Source organism: Apiospora hydei, assembly GCF_038363865.1.
Source record: "Apiospora hydei strain CBS 114990 chromosome Unknown utg000007l_segment0_segment0, whole genome shotgun sequence".
In the NCBI taxonomy this organism is placed as follows: Eukaryota; Fungi; Ascomycota; class Sordariomycetes; order Amphisphaeriales; family Apiosporaceae; genus Apiospora; species Apiospora hydei.
The window spans coordinates 900,957-922,741 of NW_027117366.1; the positions used below are offsets into that span (position 1 = coordinate 900,957).

The window sequence follows — 21,785 nt, forward strand, 5'->3', positions numbered from 1 at the left end:
AACCCCTCCACTGCTTCGGCGGCGGCACGGAAAAATCTTGTCAAACCGTTTAGCGAGCTATATACCGAGTCTGGTATTTGTATATTATACAAGGAACAAAGCTCCGGTAACCTAGCGGAAGCAGGTAGGTATATGGGCCTGGACCTCCTTTTCTTGATGCGTGTAAAGCTGACCGAGAGGCTTGTGGTAGGGAAAGCCCCACAGAACATTGATAGGGTAGCGTAGACACTCGCTGAGGTTCTGTCCATCAGTGCAAATGATAATGGAGCGGAACAAGTACCCAGCAACCCGATAGTGGGAATACATTGCATCGCTTCGATATCTGCATCATGCATCGTCGGATATGTGTAAGGTGATGAAAGCAACCAGGAGCTTTCCATACAAGCGTAAAGCCACGGTTAGCTGCTTATGGCCGTTGAAACTAGACCTTCGAAGAGGGTTTCTAGATGAGACTCACAGCAGATATGAGGACGGCAGGAGATATCAGCTCTACACCGCCAACTAAAGATTTCCCGTGCACTAGGGCCTGTTGAAAGCACATAAAACGGCAAGCACCACAGAGCAATATCCATGTAGCAGATGAATAGCAGGCCAAAGCCAAAGCCATGCCGGATTCGTCTCGATGGAGACTCTTATCGGGCTGTTGCAGCATGTGTAGCTGGGCTATCATGACTCCCGTGAGCGCTAATATCGAGGATGTCCTCAGATAAGCCAGAAAGGTTCGTTCTAGAGCTATGGTTAGATAAGAAGATATGTCAGCCGGTCTCGAACATGACGTGGTGGTCTTCATAGGGTATCTTCGCGGCCCCTTTGGGCCCGGACCAACTGCCCGCATCCTATAACACTTGTCGCAAAATCTGGCTAATATTTTTGGGGGCATGGAACGACACAAACAGGCGATTAATGGGGTTGGTTGTGGTTATGGGAAGTCCCGCAAGCCATTCACCTGCAGTATAACGTCCATGCAAGGAGCACCATGACTTGGTAAGGCACCTTCCATGTAGGGGAGCCCTTGGGCAATAGCCTGAAGGAGGATAGGCCCAAGATGCTTTGCTGATCCTCGAACAACTTAGCTGGCTCATCACCAACATGTCATGGGTGGTAGAGTTAATATACCAGAAGCAGGGGGTGGCAAAGTGGTTGCAATCTACGGGATTCCTTCCCGAGCTGATCTGGCCAATGACACCGCCGACTAAGCGGTGAGCTGTAAGAGGAGGAAGATGATGCGAGCCGGAGATATTGGGATTGACGCACCGAAATGGTCACGACAGGTGCCATGATCTACGGTCAGCTTGATGTAAGTCGACCACAAGCGTGGCAAGTATCTCCCAGGCTGAGGGGAGTCCGGCCGAGACGACGGCACGACGGTGCCGGAAACTAGGTCGATCAGCTCCAAAGGTAGCTCTGGCGATTCGCTTATAGACTGTTGGACATGGAGACGTCGTAGCGGGCTTCCATGCAGATGAGGCTCCTGCGTGGGTGCCATGGCAGCATTTGCTTGCTTGGGCGTGATGCCTCCTGTGTAGCTTCCTTAGTAATCTCAACCTTAGGAGGTTCTTGGGGTACCATCGTCCTTACAGCCGAGCTGGAACGTAGAGCTATGCAATACAAAGGCAGGCAATCGAATACGGGTTCGTGTGTTTGTCGCCATCAAAGCCCACGATGGCGTGGGTCGAAGGGATGAAGATGTGGAGGTACGTTGCCATTCCACCACTCGAGAAGCCAAATTGCTGGTGACCTCCAGATCAGATCAGGATGTAGGTACTTGGGTGAGGTAATACGTAATACTGAACATCTTACTTCCGCAGACCTCGCTTCATTTAGTGGGTCGTGCCAGGAATGCATCACGTGTGGTTGAGCTCTTGGAGGATGGCGGCTTCCATATTGACGACCATATATTGGCAATCCCCGTGCATCGTACATGCCTTGTATTGCCCTACATACCTAGTAAGGTCGCAGCTGGGATGAATTGGCGAAACGCTTGATGCAGGTCTGGAGTGACCTTGGCTTAATATAAGGTACGTTTGCAGATTGCGGGTGTCCTGGGGCGGATATAGCACTGGCTTACATTGATATCAAATACTCCAACTAGCCTCCGCTCCGACAAGCCGCAATGTTCAAATCCATGGGCCAGCCTAGACCCAGGTAGCGAATTGTGCTTTCACAGTCGAGATGATTACTAACAGGCTAGGAACTCATCATCATACCTTCGATGCTTCGATGCTTCGATGATACTGCAAGCAAAACTGTAAGAACTCGATCATGAAAATCCTGTGCAAGCTCCCGAAACGCGGGAGATTTACGATGCACTGGGGGCGATCTTCCGACAACCAGATATTCGACGCGGCGCATTATCGCTTGGCTCATGTATGTAACAACACCACAGCAAGCCCCGACACCCCTGCTGTCTGCACTACCACGACATTCAGGCTTCCAGCGCATGGTACCTATAGCCGAATCGGGTAGCATGAGTTTGATGCTGCCAAGTCCGTCAGCATATACCTAACGTGCTTCCGGCAACATCAGTCCCGCTTCAAGCCCACTGAGCCCCAGTCTGTGAACACGAACTTTCGCCTGTGCCACCCTCGTGTACCAAGGTAACAAAGTCCACCACTCTGATTCATGGAATTGCAGACTCGCCGCAGCCTTTGCAGCTGGGGTGCGTTGCATTTGAGGCCATTGAGATCGAAAAGCGATCTTCGCTGCACGAATTGAAACTTTCGCATGCTGCCGACATCAATATCGCATGCAGCAAGAAGCCCACGGGTTTCCCGTTACGTTGCTGCTAAGCCCGCACACGCTCAAGGTACCAGTTCGCCGCCCTTCCAGCTTACATTAACACGGGGCCCAGTTTTGTTGAAGCTTTCGGCCCGTCGAGCCGGCTCGGTAACCGGATCCCTACGATCAACCACCAAATTGACGGCCTACAGGAATATGTTGGCAAACCAGCTACTTGGTACGCCAGGATGCATTGGGACCTGTCGCCGTACCCACCAGCTTATGTGGCATTTGTACGCCGACAAAGCTGCACTTTAGCGCCTGTGATATGTAAGAGCAGGCCTACCATTTTACCTGGTAGCAAAGCCAGAATGCTTCCTTCTGCTCCAGAGACGGCCAGGGGCTCCGAAGTCTAGCGTCGATATCGCATAGCCTAGCTTCCGCTGAGCAGGGGTTGAATCTTCGTCTCCGGGACTTTGGTCAAGCTCGCCCGTGACGGGGCCGGCTAACGTCCCACCACCATCCCACTGACGGACGCTACAGTGTAATTTCGAATGATGTCCAGATCTGGTCCCGATCGTCCTTCAGCAGGCCCAGATCAAGTCGTTCATCTAGTCGACTCATGCCACCTAAGCAGCAAGACAACTGCCGGCTCTTTGTTGCCACCGACTCGGTCTCGTGGGGTCGTACGCTAGATATGTCAGCACCCAAGGCGGGACCCGGACGGATTCGATGAAGTTTCAGAGCGTCAGCCATTGCTCCACGGCCCTGACACTGTCTAGGACGAGCTGTCCGTCTTGGCCGATGACCCCTTGTGCTGTTTGCCGGTGGGGTGCTATCCTGAATACAACACTCCACAGGACGTTATCGATGTACCATGCATAAAGCCCCTAGTGTAGAATGCCTGTGAAAGTCCACTTGCGTGACTGGTCGCCGCTCTACGGACCGCTCCTACCGATGGGACTATTTCGTTGGACGTGGGACGAGCAGGTAATATAGTGCCCTTTCTCTGGGAACAGGTCAAGTGACACTGTACAATCATCAGGACACTCCCATGTAAGCGACTAATATCGAAGGCACACCCATATTCACTCCCCACGCTCTGGCCGTCTTGTTGGATGCCTCAATGATCATGAATACTGGCCCGGGGTATACCGGGAGGCTGTACTCTGGAATTGGTGTGCTAGGTTAAACCCTGGCAAGAAAGGTACCATGCGTCGTTTCATTCATATCCCCATCATGTCATCTTGAGCCCTTATGATTTACACAAGCCACTGCCAACATTGAGTTGTGTTGCTTCTCTTGCCCATTGGCTGTTCGTTCCATAAGTCGTTTATCATACCCACCCATACCTGATACCAGATAGCTCGATATAAGGCAGTGGTCACGTCTTGGGCAGATGATCTGGTAGTTGCGAGCTGGATATAAGAGGTTCAGGGTATCCTGGGCAACAAGGGATCCTCTGCTTCGAATCATTCCTTGCTCATAGATCCACCCAAGCACCCGCAGCCCTCCTCAACTTATGTTTGGATCTTTGGGTACCTAGACGTGGTACACGCAAAGTCTTTGGTTGGAAATATAGAACCAACGCCCTGATACAGCTTGGGTTATATCATATCTATCCAACAAGACCTGGGTGTTTGGGCCTGCTGCATCAGGACACCGAACATTGGCCTAGATTTTGAATATGGAAGATATGGAAGGACAGCAACTCGATGATGGGTTTGACCCTAACCCATCGCCATTGTCCAGTGTTGAGAGCGCAACCACACCAGATACTGTATTCTCCCCTCCCGAGAGTCCCTTTGAGAAGACTCTTGAGTTCAAGAATGCAAGATCTGTTGCCCATCGCAAGCTTAACCTCCTGTCCCTTGATGAAAAAGTACAGACAGCCTCGAGGAAAGCCCCAGACAGAAGCTAATATCTGCAGGTATCACTGCTCACTGCAGCGGACTTCTGGCGGACCAAGTCTATTCCAGACAAGGCAATACCGGCAATCAAAACCAGCGACGGGCCCAACGGTGCTCGAGGCGGCATCTTCGTCGGTGGAACAAAGGTTCGTTCGCTTATGGACCACCTCATATCGGATTGGAAAACTGATCTGGGTCTGCCTCAGGCTGCTCTTTTCCCGTGTGGTATTTCTCTAGCCGCCACATGGAACAAGAATCTCATATACGAGGTCGGCCAGCATCTCGCCGACGAGGTCAAGGCAAGATCTGCCCACGTGCTCCTCGCACCTACAGTATGCATGCACCGACACCCGCTTGGTGGCCGGAATTTCGAATCTTTCTCCGAAGACCCTCTCCTCACTGGCAAACTAGCATCTCAGTACATCCAAGGCCTGCAGTCCAAGGGCGTGGCTGCAACTATCAAGCGTCGGTGAAACTTAGCCCGTCCTCGGCTCCGCCAACTGATTGAATATATAGATTTCGTAACCAACGAACAAGAGACTCACAGGTTGACGATTGATTCCGTGTTGATGGAGCGGCCCCTAAGAGAGTTGTACCTCCGACCGTTCGAAATCGCAGTCCGAGAAGCGAACCCCTGGGCTGTGATGACATCATACAATCTGATCAATGGGGTGCATGCCGACATGAACGATCATACGCTGAGGGATATCCTTCGGGGCGAATGGAAATATGACGGGTAAGTGCTCTGCCGCTCGGAATCCGAATACATATAGCTGAATTATCTTCCAGGACTGTGGTGTCTGACTGGGGTGGTGTAAACTCAACAGTCGAAGCAATAAAGGCCGGCTGCGATATCGAGTTCCCCTATTCGGCAAAATGGCGGTTTGAGAAGGTTCTCAAGGCAATTGAGGATGGAAGTCTCTCGCAAGACGACGTTGACCGGGCGGCGGAAAACGTCCTTACCCTGGTCGAACGCACACGGGGCGATGATATGTCTCCAGAGGCAGGAGAGCGAGAGGATGACAGGCAAGAAACTCGAGAGCTGATTCGTGAGGCAGGCGCCCAAGGTATCACTCTGCTGAAAAATGACAACTCGCTATTACCTATCAACCCTAAGACAGCAAAGGTGGCTGTCATTGGGCCCAACGCCAACCGTGCCATTGCAGGCGGTGGCGGCAGCGCCAGCTTGAACCCCTACTACAACACACTACCGCTCGACAGCATCCGGGCTGCCACTGAACAGGAGGTAGTATATGCTCAGGGATGTCACATCCACAAATGGCTCCCTGTCTCATCGCCGTTCTGCACTGACAAAGCAGGCAACCCTGGCGTGACGCTTGAATGGTTCAGCGGTGACAAGTTCGAGGGGAACGTCATCGTTCAGCAAAGAAGGACCAATACAGATCTGTTCCTGTGGGACTCGGCGCCGCTGGCTCAACTGGGACCCGAATGGTCGGCCATTGCAACAACGCACCTGACCCCAACTGAAACTGGCAAGCACACTATCAGCTATATGAGTGTTGGGCCCGGGAAGCTGTTCGTTGATGGGGAACTCGCCCTGGATCTCTGGAACTGGACCGAAGAGGGCGAGGCCATGTTCGATGGGTCGATCGACTACATGGTCGATGTGGAAATGCAAGCCGGCAAGGCTGTGGAGCTGCGGGTCGAGATGACCAACGAGCTACGGCCCATTGCGAAGCAGAAGCAGTTCAACATGACCCATAAGTATGGCGGGTGCCGCATTGGTTTCAAGCAGGCCGACGCGGTCGACTACCTCCAGCAAGCCGTCGATGCTGCTAGAGAGGCCGATGTGGCAGTGGTCATAGTCGGACTCGACGCCGAATGGGAGTCCGAAGGATATGACAGACAAACCATGGACCTTCCCTCGGACGGCAGCCAAGACCGCCTTGTAGAAGCAGTTGTCAAAGCGAATCCCCGTACCATTGTCGTCAACCAATCCGGTTCTCCGGTCACCATGCCGTGGGCCGACCGGGTTCCAGCCATTGTCCAGGCGTGGTACCAAGGCCAAGAGGCAGGAACGCGCTCGCCGATGTGCTTTTCGGGTTCAAGAATCCCAGCGGAAAACTTCCAGTAAGTTGTTGTAAATTGGGGACCCCTTGGATACCGGCTGCTAATTCTCGTACAGACCACTTTCCCGAAGAGGATCGAGGATGCTCCTGCATACCACAATTGGCCCGGCGAGAACCTTCGAGTGATGTACGGCGAAGGGATGTACATGGGGTACCGGCACTATGAACGCGCCAAAATCGCGCCGCTGTTCTCGTTCGGTCACGGCCTCTCCTACACCTCTTTCGAGTACGGCCGAGTCTCGCTCAGTCAGAAGGTGCTGGCGCCCGGCGCGCCCATCCACCTCATCATGGCCGTCACCAACACTGGGCCCGTCGCCGGGTTCGAGACGGTGCAGATCTACATCCGCGACGAGAAGTCGACACTGCCGCGGCCCGACAAGGAGCTTGTCGCCTTCGAGAAGCTCTACCTCGAGCCGCAAGAGACGAAACATATCACGGTCCCGTTGGACAAGTACGCGGTGGGCTACTATAACGACTCCATCCCCGCTTGGATTGCCGAGGAGGGCAGATTTGATGTGCTGGTGGGAGCTTCGTCTGTCGACATCAGGTGAGCTTTCTCTTCCCCGCTTCTCGCTTAATCTATTCGATTCATTCCTGATGCTGACGATCACTTCCTCGCCACAGACAGAAAGCCTCTTTTGTTGTGCAGGAGCCTTTCACTTGGGTATTCTGAGCCCCAAGGGTTTACTATATGACCCCTTTTCTCTGACTTCTACGTACAACACATACTCATAATGTTCCACGCCGACAATCATACTACGGCATTCAGGGGAAGCACTGGAAGATTTCTTCTTTGCGAACAGGTTATTAATGTATTGGAGCCAAGATAGTCAACTGCATGCGCTTGGTACAGCATGTGGTGACACGGGTAAGCATAGGCAAAGGCACATGAGTTGGTTCGCTTTTCTACGGATTACTACATCTATTGTTTTGCTGGGTCTCTGGAAATACTGCCACCAGATTGACATCCCTCACACGCCCAGAATAAAGGCGGGTACATATAATTATTGCATCATTATCACTCTTGGTGTGGTATCTTCGAGCAAACCCTACCTCTTATTGCCATGGGGTCCAGAGGGCCAGTATGCAAGATGTTGTTTGTTGCTTGATGAAGGCCAGCGCGAGAGTTGCACTTAACATTTACAAACGGAGAAGGCTTACAGAGGGAAAACAACGGGATATGGCAGGAAGGTGTCCCGTATGACCCTTCTGTAGTACTCGACTACGACTTCGCTTATAGTTCTTTATCAAAATCAGATAGGGGATAGAGCTTCCGTCATTCCGTTTCGGGTATCTCGGGCTCGGAATCCTGGACCACCCAGGGAAAAGGGCGATGAAAGCAAACTCAACCCCCACGGACCTTCAATCAATATGGCAGAGTAATGTGGGAAGGTAAGAAAGCGGTGAACAAATCGGAGGCTTGGGATAAGTGGTACAACATCTTACTCCGGCATGGGATAATCACATAGCAGGCAGCCAACGGCCTAGTTGAGGGCGTAGCATACATGCATTCATGCATGGAAGTGCGCAGGTTGCATCCGGGATATGTATGAAATGCCTCCTACTGATCAGCCTTATGATATATGGCATGTTCATGATCCAGTGATATTAGCTGCGACCCGCGATACTTACATCCATGACGACTTGTGTTCGGCTGAGGTATCCGAACATCCAGCGAATACAACTGTAATCGAGATCGAGGCTACTGGAATCGTGTTGAACTCCCTGATACCTGCGAGGAAGCCACATAACGAAACCATCTTCAGGGTTAGACATGTAAGTGCCTAGTCACAGCAAGACGACTCCATTGCTCCCATCTGTACGCAGACCAACTTCTCTTTGCTCTATTTGGGGGGGCAGGGCAGCTAGAACCGAAGAAGTGCTGTGTTCCCTCATGGCATATCTACTCTAGGCCTGGCTCTTGAGTGCACTTACAGACATTCGCCGGTACATACGACCATATGCACCTGATAGCTAGGGATCCCGTCCGCTCTCCCATATATAAGCAGGTGACAGCCGGATTAGTAGTTGCGTCGGTGACGAGCAGCGAATCCCTGGTGTTGTATGTTTTGTGTAGTGTTTTTGCCTTGTGTTTTGTTTTTGGACGTTTCGTCCGAACGCTCGGCTTGTCTTGTCGTCCTGGAATTGGGTTCTACGATGCATTGACAGATAGACATAGTCCCATCAAGCAGTTCAAGTACTGCCGTTGTTTTGGTCCCGGGGGAAGCCGAGGCCCCCTAAGCCTTACTTTAAGTACCCAAGTAATGCCTAATGAAGTCTTCCTATCTCATGGATATAAAGTATGTACAACGTTGAAGTGGTGTATTCTCGGGTGCACATACTTTATACAAAGGAACGATGCATAGGATGCGATTGTAGGATGGCGACCTACTTGGATGCTAGGCATCGCAAGCTGTCAACTGACACGAGCTGGAGTTTAGGGACTCTCTTAGCGTGCAAGGCTTCCCCACAACGGGCCCCTGGTGCCTTATGTACTGTAGTCTGTAGCTAGCTACTATGGTGGATATGGCGGATACATGATACATGTATGCACCTAAGATCACTATTACAAGGTATTGCTGATGGACCCTCCATACTTACCTACATACATGTACCTACTTACGTAGCCTGTCCGTCCGTTCTTGCATCCATCGTCTGTTAATATACATGCCATCAATTCGTTCAGCATCTTGCTGCCTCGCCGATTTTCCGCATTTTATCGCGTCAATGGGTTTATGAGTCGGACTTGAACTATGAGGCTCCTTTAGCCGCCCCGTCGGAACTTTCGAGCACCCCCAAATTCCCCAACTAACCATGGCGCCTCCGTACGGCAGTAGCAAGAATGGAGGCTACGGCCTCCCAACACAACCGCAACAACCGGGCGAGCCCAACCTACAGGCCGTCCTCAAAGACATCGCCACGAAGGCCCAGATCACTGCGCGCCGAATCAAAGCTTTCTGGAACGGCCCCAACGGTGTTCGACTGCGCAATGTCACCATGAAGATCGCCAGGCAGGTCCAGCTCAACCTGGCGGCGCGCCGCCTCCTGAGCTTCCCGCATTTGCTCGTCGCCTTCTGGGTGCTGCTCCTGCTGTGGGGAGAGAGATGGAGCTTCGCCGCCAAAGTGAGGAGTTGCGATTGGGATCATTGGGAGAAATGGGTAAGTAATCCAACAACTGCGTCACCTCCCCATGCGCCAAGTGGCCTGTATCGGGCCACGGGGCGGTTGGGTCCATGCCCGAAGTCCTACGGGACTTATACATGACTGCAGCTCACATATGTGCGTTTTCGTAGCCCAAAGGAGCGACACCGCACCGACTCGTCTTCGTCGCGGACCCTCAGATCATCGACCCGAAATCATACCCAGGCCGCCCGTGGCCCGTCAACCCCCTGACGATGAAAATCACGGACAACTACATGCAGAGGTCGTATATACAGCTACAAAAGGTGCTACAACCAGACACCGTGTTTTTCCTGGGCGATTTGTTCGACGGCGGAAGAGAGTGGAAGACGGCGCGAGGCGACTTTAGCGATCCGGAGTGGGCCAGCCGCCACCCGGCCGACGAGCGGAAATACGTCAAGCAGTGGAACAAATGGTACGGCCAGGATTACTGGCTTCGGGAGTATGGCCGGTTTGGCGACATCTTCTACAAGTTCTGGCCCGAAGGCGGCTACGAACCGGGCAAGGGGCAGAGAGGCCGAAAGATTATATCAAGCTTGCCCGGTAACCACGACTTGGGTTTTGGCGCAGAAGTGAAGGTGCCAGTGAGGCAAAGGTTTGGCGCCTTTTTTGGAGAATCGAACAGGGTCGACGTGGTGGGAAACCATACGTTCGTGTCGGTTGACACGGTCTCGCTGGCCGCCGATACCTCCGCGATGAAGGACAAGGTGGATTTGAGTCCTATCCATGCCCCGGTGAACCAGTTTCTGGATGGGGTGAAGGCGGCAAAGCGAAGAGCCGCCGCCAAGGAATTGCGGTTCTGGCGTGGTGAAGTTGAGGAGGTCCCGTTTGAGCACAAAGTCGAGGAGCTCAAAGATGTCGACTCCAGGAAATTGCCGAGCCTCGATCGCGGGGAGGATGGGCCGGACTTTCCGACCATTCTTCTCACTCACGTCCCGTTATATCGAGCGCCAGGGACGCCTTGTGGGCCGTTGCGCGAACACTGGCCTCCACAGAAACCGCCTAAGGGGCAGACAACACCAGTCATACCGGACCACCGGAACGCCATCAGTGTGTCTTCGGGCTACCAATACCAAAATGTGCTGAGCGAGGAGGACTCGGTCAAACTGGTCAAGAACATTGGCAATGTGGTCCACGCTTTCTCGGGAGACGATCACGACTATTGCGAGCTTGTTCACTCGGAGGCAAAGGACAATGTCCGTGAGATTACGGTCAAGAGCATCAGCATGGCCATGGGTGTTCCCACGCCTGGCTTCCAGATGCTGTCGTTGTGGAATCCCATCGATGAGAACGGCCGGCCCTTGCCTGGAGCCGGGAAGACCACGCTGCAGACTCACCTTTGCCTACTGCCCAAGCAGCTTTCTACCTATACCACATATGCTGCCGTAGGCATCCTAACCATAGTGATCCTTGTGGTGCGTGCTGCCCTTGTCCCGATCCTTGGCCTGCAGCAATTCGCGCTCAGTCCGTCTCAATATGCCAATGGAGCGGTCCTGCCTCTCTTTAAGGACAAGGTTGAAGCCGACCAAGAAGCTGGGCTCGATCATCGCTCCCAGTCCTCGGGAACCTCCACCTCGAAACTCATTTCGGCCAGAACCCGCGGTCGTATCCCGTCCATCTCGTCCACGAACGGCATTTCGCGCAGCAACTCACGGTCCAAGACGGCCGGAGGAAACCAATGGCCACGCATCGAGATCCGCCGCGACCCCTACGACGATGGCAAGACGGGCGGGGCGGGAGGAGGCTACTGGAGAGCGGCGCCGCGCACCAGGTGGCAGTCGACCCTACAGTCTCGCGCGTCGCTCGTCTGGAGAGAGATGTGGACGAGCTGCTGGCGGGTCATCTGGATGGCGATTGGTTTCTACGCTTACTTGACTTACAAGGGCTGAGTGAGGGATGGCCACGGCCCGTTCGTTGGTCCTTGGAATACTGCTACTACTACTACTACAACGACGTACTATACTACTATCTATCTATATTACAGCCTCTCTTGTTGCTTTTCGGGTTCGGAGTTGGAAAAGGTTTGGCTATTCTGCATAACAAAAAAGAGGAAGGCGAGCGATGGGATTGCTAGCTGCTCTTTTATGGGATAGAAAGAGGAAATGCTGCCTAGCAACACACACACAAATGAAGTGGAAGTAACGTCCGCGTTCATTCTGCCATGAGTTACTCACCTGTTCATAAGTTATACTGGACTACCCGGGTGGATGCGTGGGCAGCCGGTATTAGAAGAAAAGGGCATGGCAAGGAAAATGAATGGCAGGCATCATGCGGACCACCGAGGGTTAGCAAACAAGCCGGCCGCCTTGGGCTTTTTTTTATTTGAACTCGATTGTAATATTGTATAAAAGAGGTATAAAGTCGCAATCCTCACATTAGCTTCAAGCTTAGGTAGCAAGGCGCAATAGGAATCGTTACTTTTTACAGTATACATGCGCCCCTGGAATCTCAGTCAGACAGTTTTTCTTCTTTTCCACTTGGGGGTCGGTCTATGCACACCCCAGATACAATTGCCATACTCACAGTTGTCTTGACTATCTACATCCACACTCAACCATGCATTGATGTAGCCACTCGGGACTCAAGAGAGGCTGGCTTGGCTGAGAGATCGAACACTGGATAACCCCATCTTAGTTACGACAAGGAATGTGTCCTTTTGTTGACGGGTGAGGGAGCACACACGATTGACACACCGGGATCTTGCAGCTTGTTAGCTTCTCGTCTGAGAATGAGGAAACAAAACAAGAAGGCAACACAGAAAGGGTCGTGAGTGGGTGGGTGCGTGGGTAGGTAGGCAAGTCAAGAATGTTAGGTCAAGTGGACAGCATCCTTATCGCTACAGAAGCGAAGCAAAGGAGCAGGAACAGTCAGTAGTAGGCATTACTGGCCTGCTATGCCATGGTCGTTTATAGACTTGCGTACATGTACATACACCATTAGCCAATATTCGATAGCGGGTGGATGCGGGTTACAGGAGCAAGCTACACATTGTGTACACAGGTTCGGCAGAAGGCTCACCGGCGGCAAGCGTCATTCGATAGTAAATGGTAGATTTCATTTGTCCCAAGCAGAATGTCCTTGATCTCTTCAAAGCATTGCTAGGTCCTCTCATGCCTATCGAGAAAAAAAAAATGAAAAAATGATAAACGACATTTGAGATAGATGAATATCTAGATGGCGTAAGATTGTGTCTGTATGTTTGCCACCGGCATCCTCGTCAATCGATCGTGATTCGGGATGGGACAAGTATCCAAAGTTGGACTGCGTGCCTCAGCAGCCTCCGTCGTCATGGGAACCAACCAAATTAGTAATAAAAGTGAACATTTGGTTAAAGCTGGTCCCCTGATGTTGGAAAACCCAAAACTCCAAGTATCCTTTCCTTTGTTGGCCTTCCCCATGGGATATAATATAGTATAACAGTTAGAAAAGCCCCTCCGTTGGTATTTCGATTGGACATGGCTTCTTTGGTAACTCTCCCGTACCCCGTAAAATTCGCATCGTTGTGTTCCCCGTGTAATGAATAAGTCAATCAATCAAAGTCATCCAAGTTTCCCAATGTGACCTGAACTCCGTACGTCGAACTCCAACGCTGGTAACAACCCGGCCCGTAATCGCGTGTCGGTCGGTCTACGTAGCAGCGCCCACCAAATCCCTGGAGTGATCCATAGTCCGTTGAGCGAAAAAGCGATAGTATAATCAAAATCAATCCTGCCGGCAGCCTCATCCCGTCGTGAGGGGCATCAGGGCGCAAAATATGTGTGTGTGAAGGCGTGTTACGCCTTTCAATAGCTGAAGTCGACATTCCCCAGGCCCATCTGTTGTATCGCCTTGTCCTGTTGTGTCATGTTTCCGTTCGTTGACGTGTCCGTCTCATTCGTTTGCTCCGTCGAGATGCTGTCCGCCGTACTCGACCCCGTCACCGAGGGTTGTAGCTCGTGCTCCGTTGGTGGTATGCCGCTGTCCGCAAAACCTTCGTCGCGAAGCTGCTGAAAGCTCCAGCTGGGCTCGAAGCCTTTACTGTTCCAGGCATGGGCGACGCGCTCGTACATCTCATCAATCTGTTCGAGACTGATCTTGCTGGTCTCATACACCATGCAGTAAACAAAGACGCCGGCCAGGACGCAGAAGGCGCCCCACACGTAGAAAACCTTGGGCCCTAAATCGGCATAGCCAGCGCCCGACCCAATAATATACGGAGTGCCATATGCGATGCCGAAATTCAACAGCCAGTTGGATGCTGTCGTGATAGACATTGCCTTGGCTCGAACCTTTAGGGGGTAAATCTCGGCGGTGACGACCCAGCACACCGGCCCCCACGATGCAGCGTAGAAGAAAACGAAGAACATAACAAACACGATGAGGATCTTGCTGGAAAATGTTGACACCTCGTTGGTGCTGGGGCTGCCGACAGCTGAGGAGTAGATGGCGATGACCATTTGGCATAACGACATGCCAACCGCACCGACCAGGAGTAAGTTCCGCCTTCCCCAAGTTTCGACTACGAACAGCCCTGGTATCGTAGAGATGACGTTGACAACGTTGGTGATGAGGGCGATGAGGAAAGGGCTGTCTATACCGGCGCCATGGAAGAAACTTGTGCCATAGTACATGATAAAATTGATGCCCGTTAGTTGTTGTAGCATCTGTAGACCACAACCTGTGAGAGTCCTGCGGCCGAGGTGAGGGGCGCCTAATAAAATATCGCGGTACGAGTCGGGGCCAAGGGTGAGTTCGTAGTCGTGGTTCGCTTGTATCTCGGCCAGTTCCTCCACGAGAGCAGGATGCGTGATGTCGAGCCGTCGCAACCGGCTGAGCGACAATGCAGCGGCTTCGTTCTTGCCGCACTTGATGAGGTACCGGGGCGTCTCGGGCAGAACCATGATACCGACTACCAACACACAGGCCCAGGTCAATTGAAGGCCCATCGGAATTCGATATGCCGCAGCTCCGTTGATGGTTTGGGTACCAATGTTGACGATCGAAGCGCCCAGAAGACCGAGCGTGATGGATAGTTGGTAAGCACACACTAGAGTGCCTCGTATCCATTTGGGGGCCATCTCGGACTGATACAACGGCACGAGGAGCGACACAGCTCCAACACCGACTCCGGCAAATAGCCTATTGTGTATTGTCAACATTGCATCCTGTGTACAAACCAGCGAAATTCCGAACGTACCGGCCCACCAACAGCATCGGGATCGCATCGGCGCAGACCTGGAATATGACGCCGAAGCAGAAGACGCCCACGGCGATGAGAAGTGATATGCGACGCCCTATTTTATCGGCGGCCGGGGCTGCGAGTAACGAGCCGATAAAAGTCCCTACGCTCAGGATTGCAACGATTATGGCGATGTTTGGCGGTGATATGGCGGGAAGGTTGTCGTGTTGGGCGTCGAGGTAACCGTTGTTGAACTGCTGCACGAATGATTTCATGACCAGAATGCCGTTTATCGTTCTATTATGCAGAAGAGAAGGCAGTCATTAGTATTGCAGCACTGTCTCCGACCGCAAAATCGCGTCGTACGACTGTTGTTGTTGAGGCTCACCCAGTATCGTATCCGAACAGGAGGCCACCCGTGGCGACGAAGAGGCCGATCATGATGGCCGGGGCCGAAGAACCGGCGACATTGTCGGGTTTCTGCCAGCCCATGGCTATCGCCATGGTGAAGGGATTAGCGACGTCAGGCCAGCGTGGCTGATTGTATCTCGAGGGCGACAGAGAAGGAGTTGTTGCCTGGAATTGGGAAGGTTGACGTTGAAATTTGCGGGTTCCTCATCAACCGCACCGATAGAGGGTAGAGATGTGATTGATAGATACAGTAACGTAGGGAGTGGGTAATAATAGAAAGAGTTCCCGGAGTGGAGAGGGTCGATATCGAACGAGGGAAAAGGCGGGAGACCTTGGGAAAAGAAAGGCAGAGATCAGCGCGCAGGCGACTGGGGGTGGGCATCAATTACCACGGAGAACACCCTCAGCGCCGCTTCTGCCAAGTGCCAAGGGATGAGGCCGTCCTATTGGCCTGACCGGCTGCTGGGCACGCTTAAGCGAGTGCAGCCACCAGACGAGAGCGATGCCATGTTTGGAGAGGATAGGTAAGTAGATGGGCGCCAGAGCCACTAGCGGTAGCCTACTGGCCTGCTGGCGAGAGGGCGAGCTGCGAGCCGTCCATTCCCAGCCGGCTCGACTGCCTGTCTCTGCCTCTTTTAGCCCGTCCTATCCTCTGCCTGGTCAGCCAGTCAGCCGTTCTACCGTCCTGGTGTCTGGGCGAAAGAAGAAGGGAAAAAGGAAAACTGCTATAACTCCTAGCCCAACTGCTGAAAGTATCAGTAGTCAGTCCGGGGGAGAGAGGTAAAGATCATCATCATGCCATCTTCAACGTTGGATGCAACAGAGTCCCAGTGAAAGCCCAGACCGACAACGGAGAGCCTTTGTGAATGTACAGGTTATGACTACGGTTACTGGCCCTCTTGGGGGCTGGCCGAGCGCTCACGGTTTATTGGAGCCCAAGCATCCAGAAGCAGCAAAGTATGCCACTGTCCTAGTTGTTGTCGCGGGTAGAGAGAGAGAGAGAGCGACGGAACGGTCGCCTTGCTTTCGGGCACTTCTCTCCAACATCAATCGGGGCAGCGCTGCAATGTAAGGGTAAGACGGCCGCTCGTTTCTCTTATTGCGAACAGATGTCATCATCCGCAAATCAGTAGGTGACCGGCACAGGGGGCCTTTCGGGGATGCCATCCAACCGGCTTCCCCAGGCGTGTGAAGGAGGGTGAGTAGTAAGGGTTCAGATACAGTGCCTTGTTCCAGTGTGCTTCTAGGGTAGGGTTCTTCGTCCTACCTGTGATGGGCAGATGCGGCATTGCTGTGTCCGCGTTGGTGCTAGGGAAAGTAAGTTGATGGGCGATCCTGAAAACTGGCATGGCATTTCGCCTGTCGACTAGGGAGACTAGCTCCTGGGGAGGAGCCGGACTTTTGGTAGAGTGAGACTATTCATTTGGGCAGGCTGGCAGTATGCAGGCGGAAATGCGCGAAAACAACGCTAAAAATGGCATCGAGGGACAATTGGGACATCAGCCAACTCAGCTGAACGTCCGCATGACATTTGGGCGCGCAATCTAAACCCGCACTGTCGTCCGAAGCCTGAAGCCTGCCACCTTCTTTTCGTCGTATCCCTTCTTTATTTCTCTCTCTTCTTGCAATTACGATTTGTCGAGAAACAAAAACACATCAAGTCGAAAAGATGGGCATAAAACGCCTTGGTCCAGTAAATAAATCATCACGGGCAACTTGGACGTTCGTTATCCCACTCGCTTAAAACTTTAATCATATGGCGCGGGGAAGGGGGTGTGGAGAAACCCCGAGGAGGATTCTTGATGATTCAATGAAGCAAGGGAGAAAGGGACTTCACCCGCAATTCGCTGGAATGCACCCAGCTGCCTGGCTTGTACGACTTGTGCAACCTGGCTTGAGTTCTATTGATTCGATAGGCTTGGTGGTCTGCATGCATCCTTGTTGTTGGCCATCCGATCTCCGTCTTCTTTTCCACGCCGTCCAGCACACAGTATGTGATTGTATCCTCTCCGGAAACTCCGGCCAGACTAAGAAGGGGCAGCCTGAGGCGTCGGGCTGCTGGGATCGCTTCAACGCCTTCTTAAGAGGTGTGGATAAGCCCCCTGATCTTTTTGACCACCCGAAAGCGTAGAGACAAACCACCCTTGAAGACCAAGACCCGACCGCGGATCAAGGTGTTGCCGGAACTACTTACTTCAACAAGTGGGCACAGCCACACACGAACGACAGATCAGTAGCTTGTTGGTCTGGTGCTTATTGTACGGTTTGTTCGATCTCATGATTGGACTTGCCTGAGAATAGGGGGCTCGCCGTACATCGGCATCCCGCAGTGCTACCTACCCGAGCAACCAATTGGAAGCGATCCATCTAGCCTATACTCGGGTCCCCTTTTTGCCTGTTAACGTAAATCGAGGTCGCCTACGACATAGGCACATACGGTCAGCATTCTCGCTGGGAGTATGCCAAGGGGGCGCTGCTCTTGTCATGACTAAAGGCGGCCGGCCATGCTGTGTGCCTTTACGAACGGGAACGCACTGGTAGGCAGTAAACGCCCAAGGCGCCCCTAGTGCAACATGCAACGACTCACAGGATTCCCGTCCCGTCCGTCCAGCCCCCACGCCGGCGAAGAAGTCCATGGGTGTTGCACGGCTCAGGCTGCAACGGAAATGGCATGATCCTCTTCAACGGCCAAGCAGTCGTAGCTAAGGGGGTATTGCGTGTAAGGTGACCGTGAGCGCAGTCTTGTTTCTCTTTTAAACACCAGACAGGAGGAGACTGCACACACTAACTTGCGGATGTGATATGGGAAACAGGGAAGCAAGTTAGACGAACCGAGCCCAGGCAGTTGTGCCACCTTCCCATACAAGAGATACAAGCAGTTGGTTTTCTCGTGCAACGCCTTCATTGGCCCGTTCCGTAGGATCGCCGGTGTGCTCGTTCTTTGCAGATAGTCACAAATCACACAGAGGCATGTGCGGCTGACCTCACCGCCGAGAGCCGGGTACACACGATGAACAAATAGATTAGACGGCTGTCAGCGCTATTGCAATCACTGTTTCTGGCGTTCTTTTACTACCGCCTCGGGAAGTTTTAGAAAGAAACCCCTAAAGTTAGTATATAATCAGACAGCGGTAAGTCCTCTTAGTTCATTGGGGAGGTATCAGGAAGCGAAGCTCAGGTCAAGTTCACCACGCCACTTGATGCCACCTTGGTAAGTGTATGAGTAAGCCATCAGGGATATTGCAGCCGAGAAAGAACCTTCTCAGGGGTGACTCGTCCTTGTGACAGATTCATAAAGGGTGACGAAAATGCCTACCTCTTCGCTCAGGAAATCAAAAGATAACCAAGAACACTTCTTGAACGTACGTAGAATGAAGTGTGGTATACATCCCCTATTTAGTCAGGTGTTAAGAGATATAACTACCTCGAGATTGCCAAAGTAATCATTATATAAACGATCCGACTTACCAACTAGCAACAAATACAGTGGTGAAAGTCCAACGCCCATGCTCGAAATACGCCATTACATGCTTCTACTATTACTAATAAATAACACGGGCAAGCCTGCCCAGTTGGCCAAGCGTAGAGAGAACAAGGTACCAACCTATGGGAATGAATAGGCTCAGTTAGTTATTATTGCTTTGCCATGGTCCAAGGGCTTATGGAGTCCTCGTTGCTCATCTTCCAACGTGCAAAGACACGCCCTAAATACCTAGAAAAAGTACCAAGCGAGCAAAATGAAGCATATATACGTTTCGATACTTTGATAAAAGTGCCAGGGAACGCTGGGTAGTCGCCTACGAAAATCTGTTAGTCTTATGTTTTGACTAGTTAAAGCGTTGAACGAACACCAACATTCTAGGGAAGAACTACAAGTCAGAAGCGCTAAAACATACGCGCAGTAGGATGGCATCGAATAATATAAAGGAATGTATCTTGTCATAACGCATTGAAGAAACTTATGTTTACTATAGGATACAATTTCCATCGAATAAAGCCCAAGTACGCCAGGTATGTTGTGGGAATGAAGACCCATACCAGTCCTCTCCACAGGTTGCAACGTCAGGCTGCGCCAGAAAACACCGAGGAAAATCCTACAATACTGACATACATAGCACTAGAATGGGGTTTCTAGAACTCAAGGGTAGGCTCCTGGCCCTTGACGCGCCCTATCACCTGCTGAGGCGCATACTTGGGGATAACCTCATCATCATGCAGCATTTCAAACTCTTCGGTAGCATCCCGTCCCATGAAGTTCATGATTGCCTGAGGACCACCTGGATGCTCGTCGAGCCAGTTGGAGAGATCCATTACGACACCCTTGACGACAACCCAGAGGTCCTCCTTCTTGTTGTGCTTGGCAACCTCCTCCATGGTGAACTCCTTCTGCGGGATCTCGAACTTCTTGGGATTTTGGGCCTTCGAGGCAGTTTGGGAGGACTTGCCGGCATCGGCCTTGGGAGTGGGACCAGCAGCACTCGTCGTTTGGCCAAGAGTTGATGCAGATGCCGACGAAGCATCACCACCCCACTGAACACTGAGACGGCCAGGCTGCGAGGGGTCGATGTGCAATGAAATTTGTCCAAGACGCGAAGCAGCACCTCCAGTAGCACCGGAAAGGGCCTGTTGGAACAGGTAGTTGCTGGCAGTGTCACCAGCAACACGGCCATAAACGACGCAACCCAGAAGAGAGGAGCCACCCAGTCTGTTGGCACCGTGGACGCCACCAGCAAGCTCACCACAAGCAAACAAGCCTTCGAAGGGCTGCTGCTGCTGATTCAGGACCTGGGCCTTGTCGTTGATTTCAATGCCACCCATGGTAAAATGGAGAACGGGCTCCATCAAAGAAACGTGGAAATCATCGTTGATGTCCAAGGGTCCGTTGTGGAAGAACTTCTTGCCCCAAGGATCCTTCTGCTTGCCATCGGCGATGGCATTGTACGTGGTAAAGGTCTTCTGAAGATGGTCAGGCGAACAGCCAATCTCCTTGGCAAGCTCCTTTCCAGTCATCTTCTTCATCAACCCGCGGCCGGAGTAGTGGCGTGTGTGGAAGTCAAGGACGTTGGAGGCCTTAGAGTTCAAGATGAGTCGGATGGGGAACTTGTTCTTCTCCTTCTCCTTCCACATCATGCCCGAGACATAGTCTCGGTGGCCGAGCTCATCGCAGAACCGATCACCGTCGGCGTTGAGCAGAAGACCACCCTCGCCGCGCAGAGCCTCGGCGGCCAAGAACTTCCACTTGGAACCAGGGTCCTTGGGATCAACCAGACCTGTGGGGTGGACTTGAACCTTGTCCATATCGATGCCGTTACCGCCAATGGCCATGACCATCTTCTGACCGTCACCGGTCGCATGCGTACCGTTGGTGGTAGCAAGTCCATAGGTGTCGGGGCGGTGTTTCTTGAGCAACGAGGACTCACTGAAATCAGCAGCATAGCCACCGGTGGCCAAGATGACTGGGCCATCTAATGTAGCACTCTCGCCGTCGTGTTCGTATGTGACACCAGTAACCTTGTTGCCCTCCTTATTCAAGCTGGTGACGCGTGCCTTCTTGATGATCTTGACGCGCTCGGGCTCGGTCTCGGCGAGCTCTTCTAAACGTTGCATAAGAGCATAGGTGATGGCCATGCCAGGGAACTTGGCGTCATGTCCTCTGTGAGTTCGGGGTTGCGAGTGACCTCTGTTCAAAGACTTGTTAGTAAAAGTGAGAGATGGGGCCCCTGATGGGCATTGTCGCAAAACCTACCCAAGCCGAGAAACCAGAGTCAGGTCCAAGTTGAAAACATCTTGCAGCCACTCAACTGCAGCAGCAGACTTGTAGGTCAGAACCTTGATCAAATCGGGTCTGGCCTTGTCGCGGGCTGACTTGAGGGTGTCGTCGTAGAACTGCTTGACGCTATCCGCGATCTTATTGTCGACCTGCGTCCGCGTCAAGGCGCCATTGATTCCGCTCGTGGCCTTAGTCGAATTTCCGCCAAAAAATCCTAGGTTTTTATCGTCAGTGATGGTCGAGGATAGTCGGCGAGTCTTGGAATGTGGTGGTGATGTTTTGTTGGGGGGGAGGGGGCGTTGAATGTGATGATGAGCGTACCTTGCTTGTCCAGGACCACTACATTACCACCGGCCAAGTAAATTGTGTGCGCAGCACTAAGACCGGATACTGAGATGCTGTCAGCTTCATTCATCTCGCTATCGTATGATCATGCCGATGACCAGCGGCATAGCCGAGGAGCGAGGGGTGGATGTCATAGGGAACCTACATCCGCCGCCTACAACGGTAATTGCAGCCATGTTTGCGCTTGTTGTGAAAGACTCGAA

The 21,785-nt window shown here is 52.5% G+C and overlaps 4 protein-coding genes across 4 annotated transcripts; 2 read left to right on the forward strand and 2 right to left on the reverse strand.

Moving 5' to 3' along the window:
- Positions 1–4,405: 4,405 nt before the first annotated feature.
- Positions 4,406–7,391, forward strand: PG997_009355 (uncharacterized protein; the record flags this gene model as incomplete). The annotated part of the gene is made up of 6 exons (XM_066813670.1): positions 4,406–4,600; positions 4,649–5,093; positions 5,145–5,364; positions 5,418–6,719; positions 6,792–7,265; positions 7,343–7,391. 6 exons carry the CDS (start codon positions 4,406–4,408, stop codon positions 7,389–7,391), a joined length of 2,685 nt encoding a protein of 894 aa, XP_066665632.1.
- Positions 7,392–9,532: 2,141 nt separating this feature from the next.
- PG997_009356 (manganese ion homeostasis) lies at positions 9,533–11,787 on the forward strand (the record flags this gene model as incomplete). Its single annotated transcript, XM_066813671.1, has 2 exons — positions 9,533–9,877; positions 10,012–11,787. The coding sequence occupies 2 exons, from the start codon at positions 9,533–9,535 to the stop codon at positions 11,785–11,787; spliced, it is 2,121 nt and encodes a 706-aa protein (XP_066665633.1).
- Positions 11,788–13,680: 1,893 nt separating this feature from the next.
- Positions 13,681–15,560, reverse strand: PG997_009357 (glucose transporter rco-3; the record flags this gene model as incomplete). Its single annotated transcript, XM_066813672.1, has 3 exons — positions 13,681–15,016; positions 15,075–15,353; positions 15,445–15,560. 3 exons carry the CDS (start codon positions 15,558–15,560, stop codon positions 13,681–13,683), a joined length of 1,731 nt encoding a protein of 576 aa, XP_066665634.1.
- Positions 15,561–19,598: 4,038 nt separating this feature from the next.
- Positions 19,599–21,758, reverse strand: PG997_009358 (Fumarate reductase; the record flags this gene model as incomplete). The annotated part of the gene is made up of 4 exons (XM_066813673.1): positions 19,599–21,147; positions 21,214–21,451; positions 21,559–21,627; positions 21,728–21,758. 4 exons carry the CDS (start codon positions 21,756–21,758, stop codon positions 19,599–19,601), a joined length of 1,887 nt encoding a protein of 628 aa, XP_066665635.1.
- Positions 21,759–21,785: the final 27 nt, after the last annotated feature.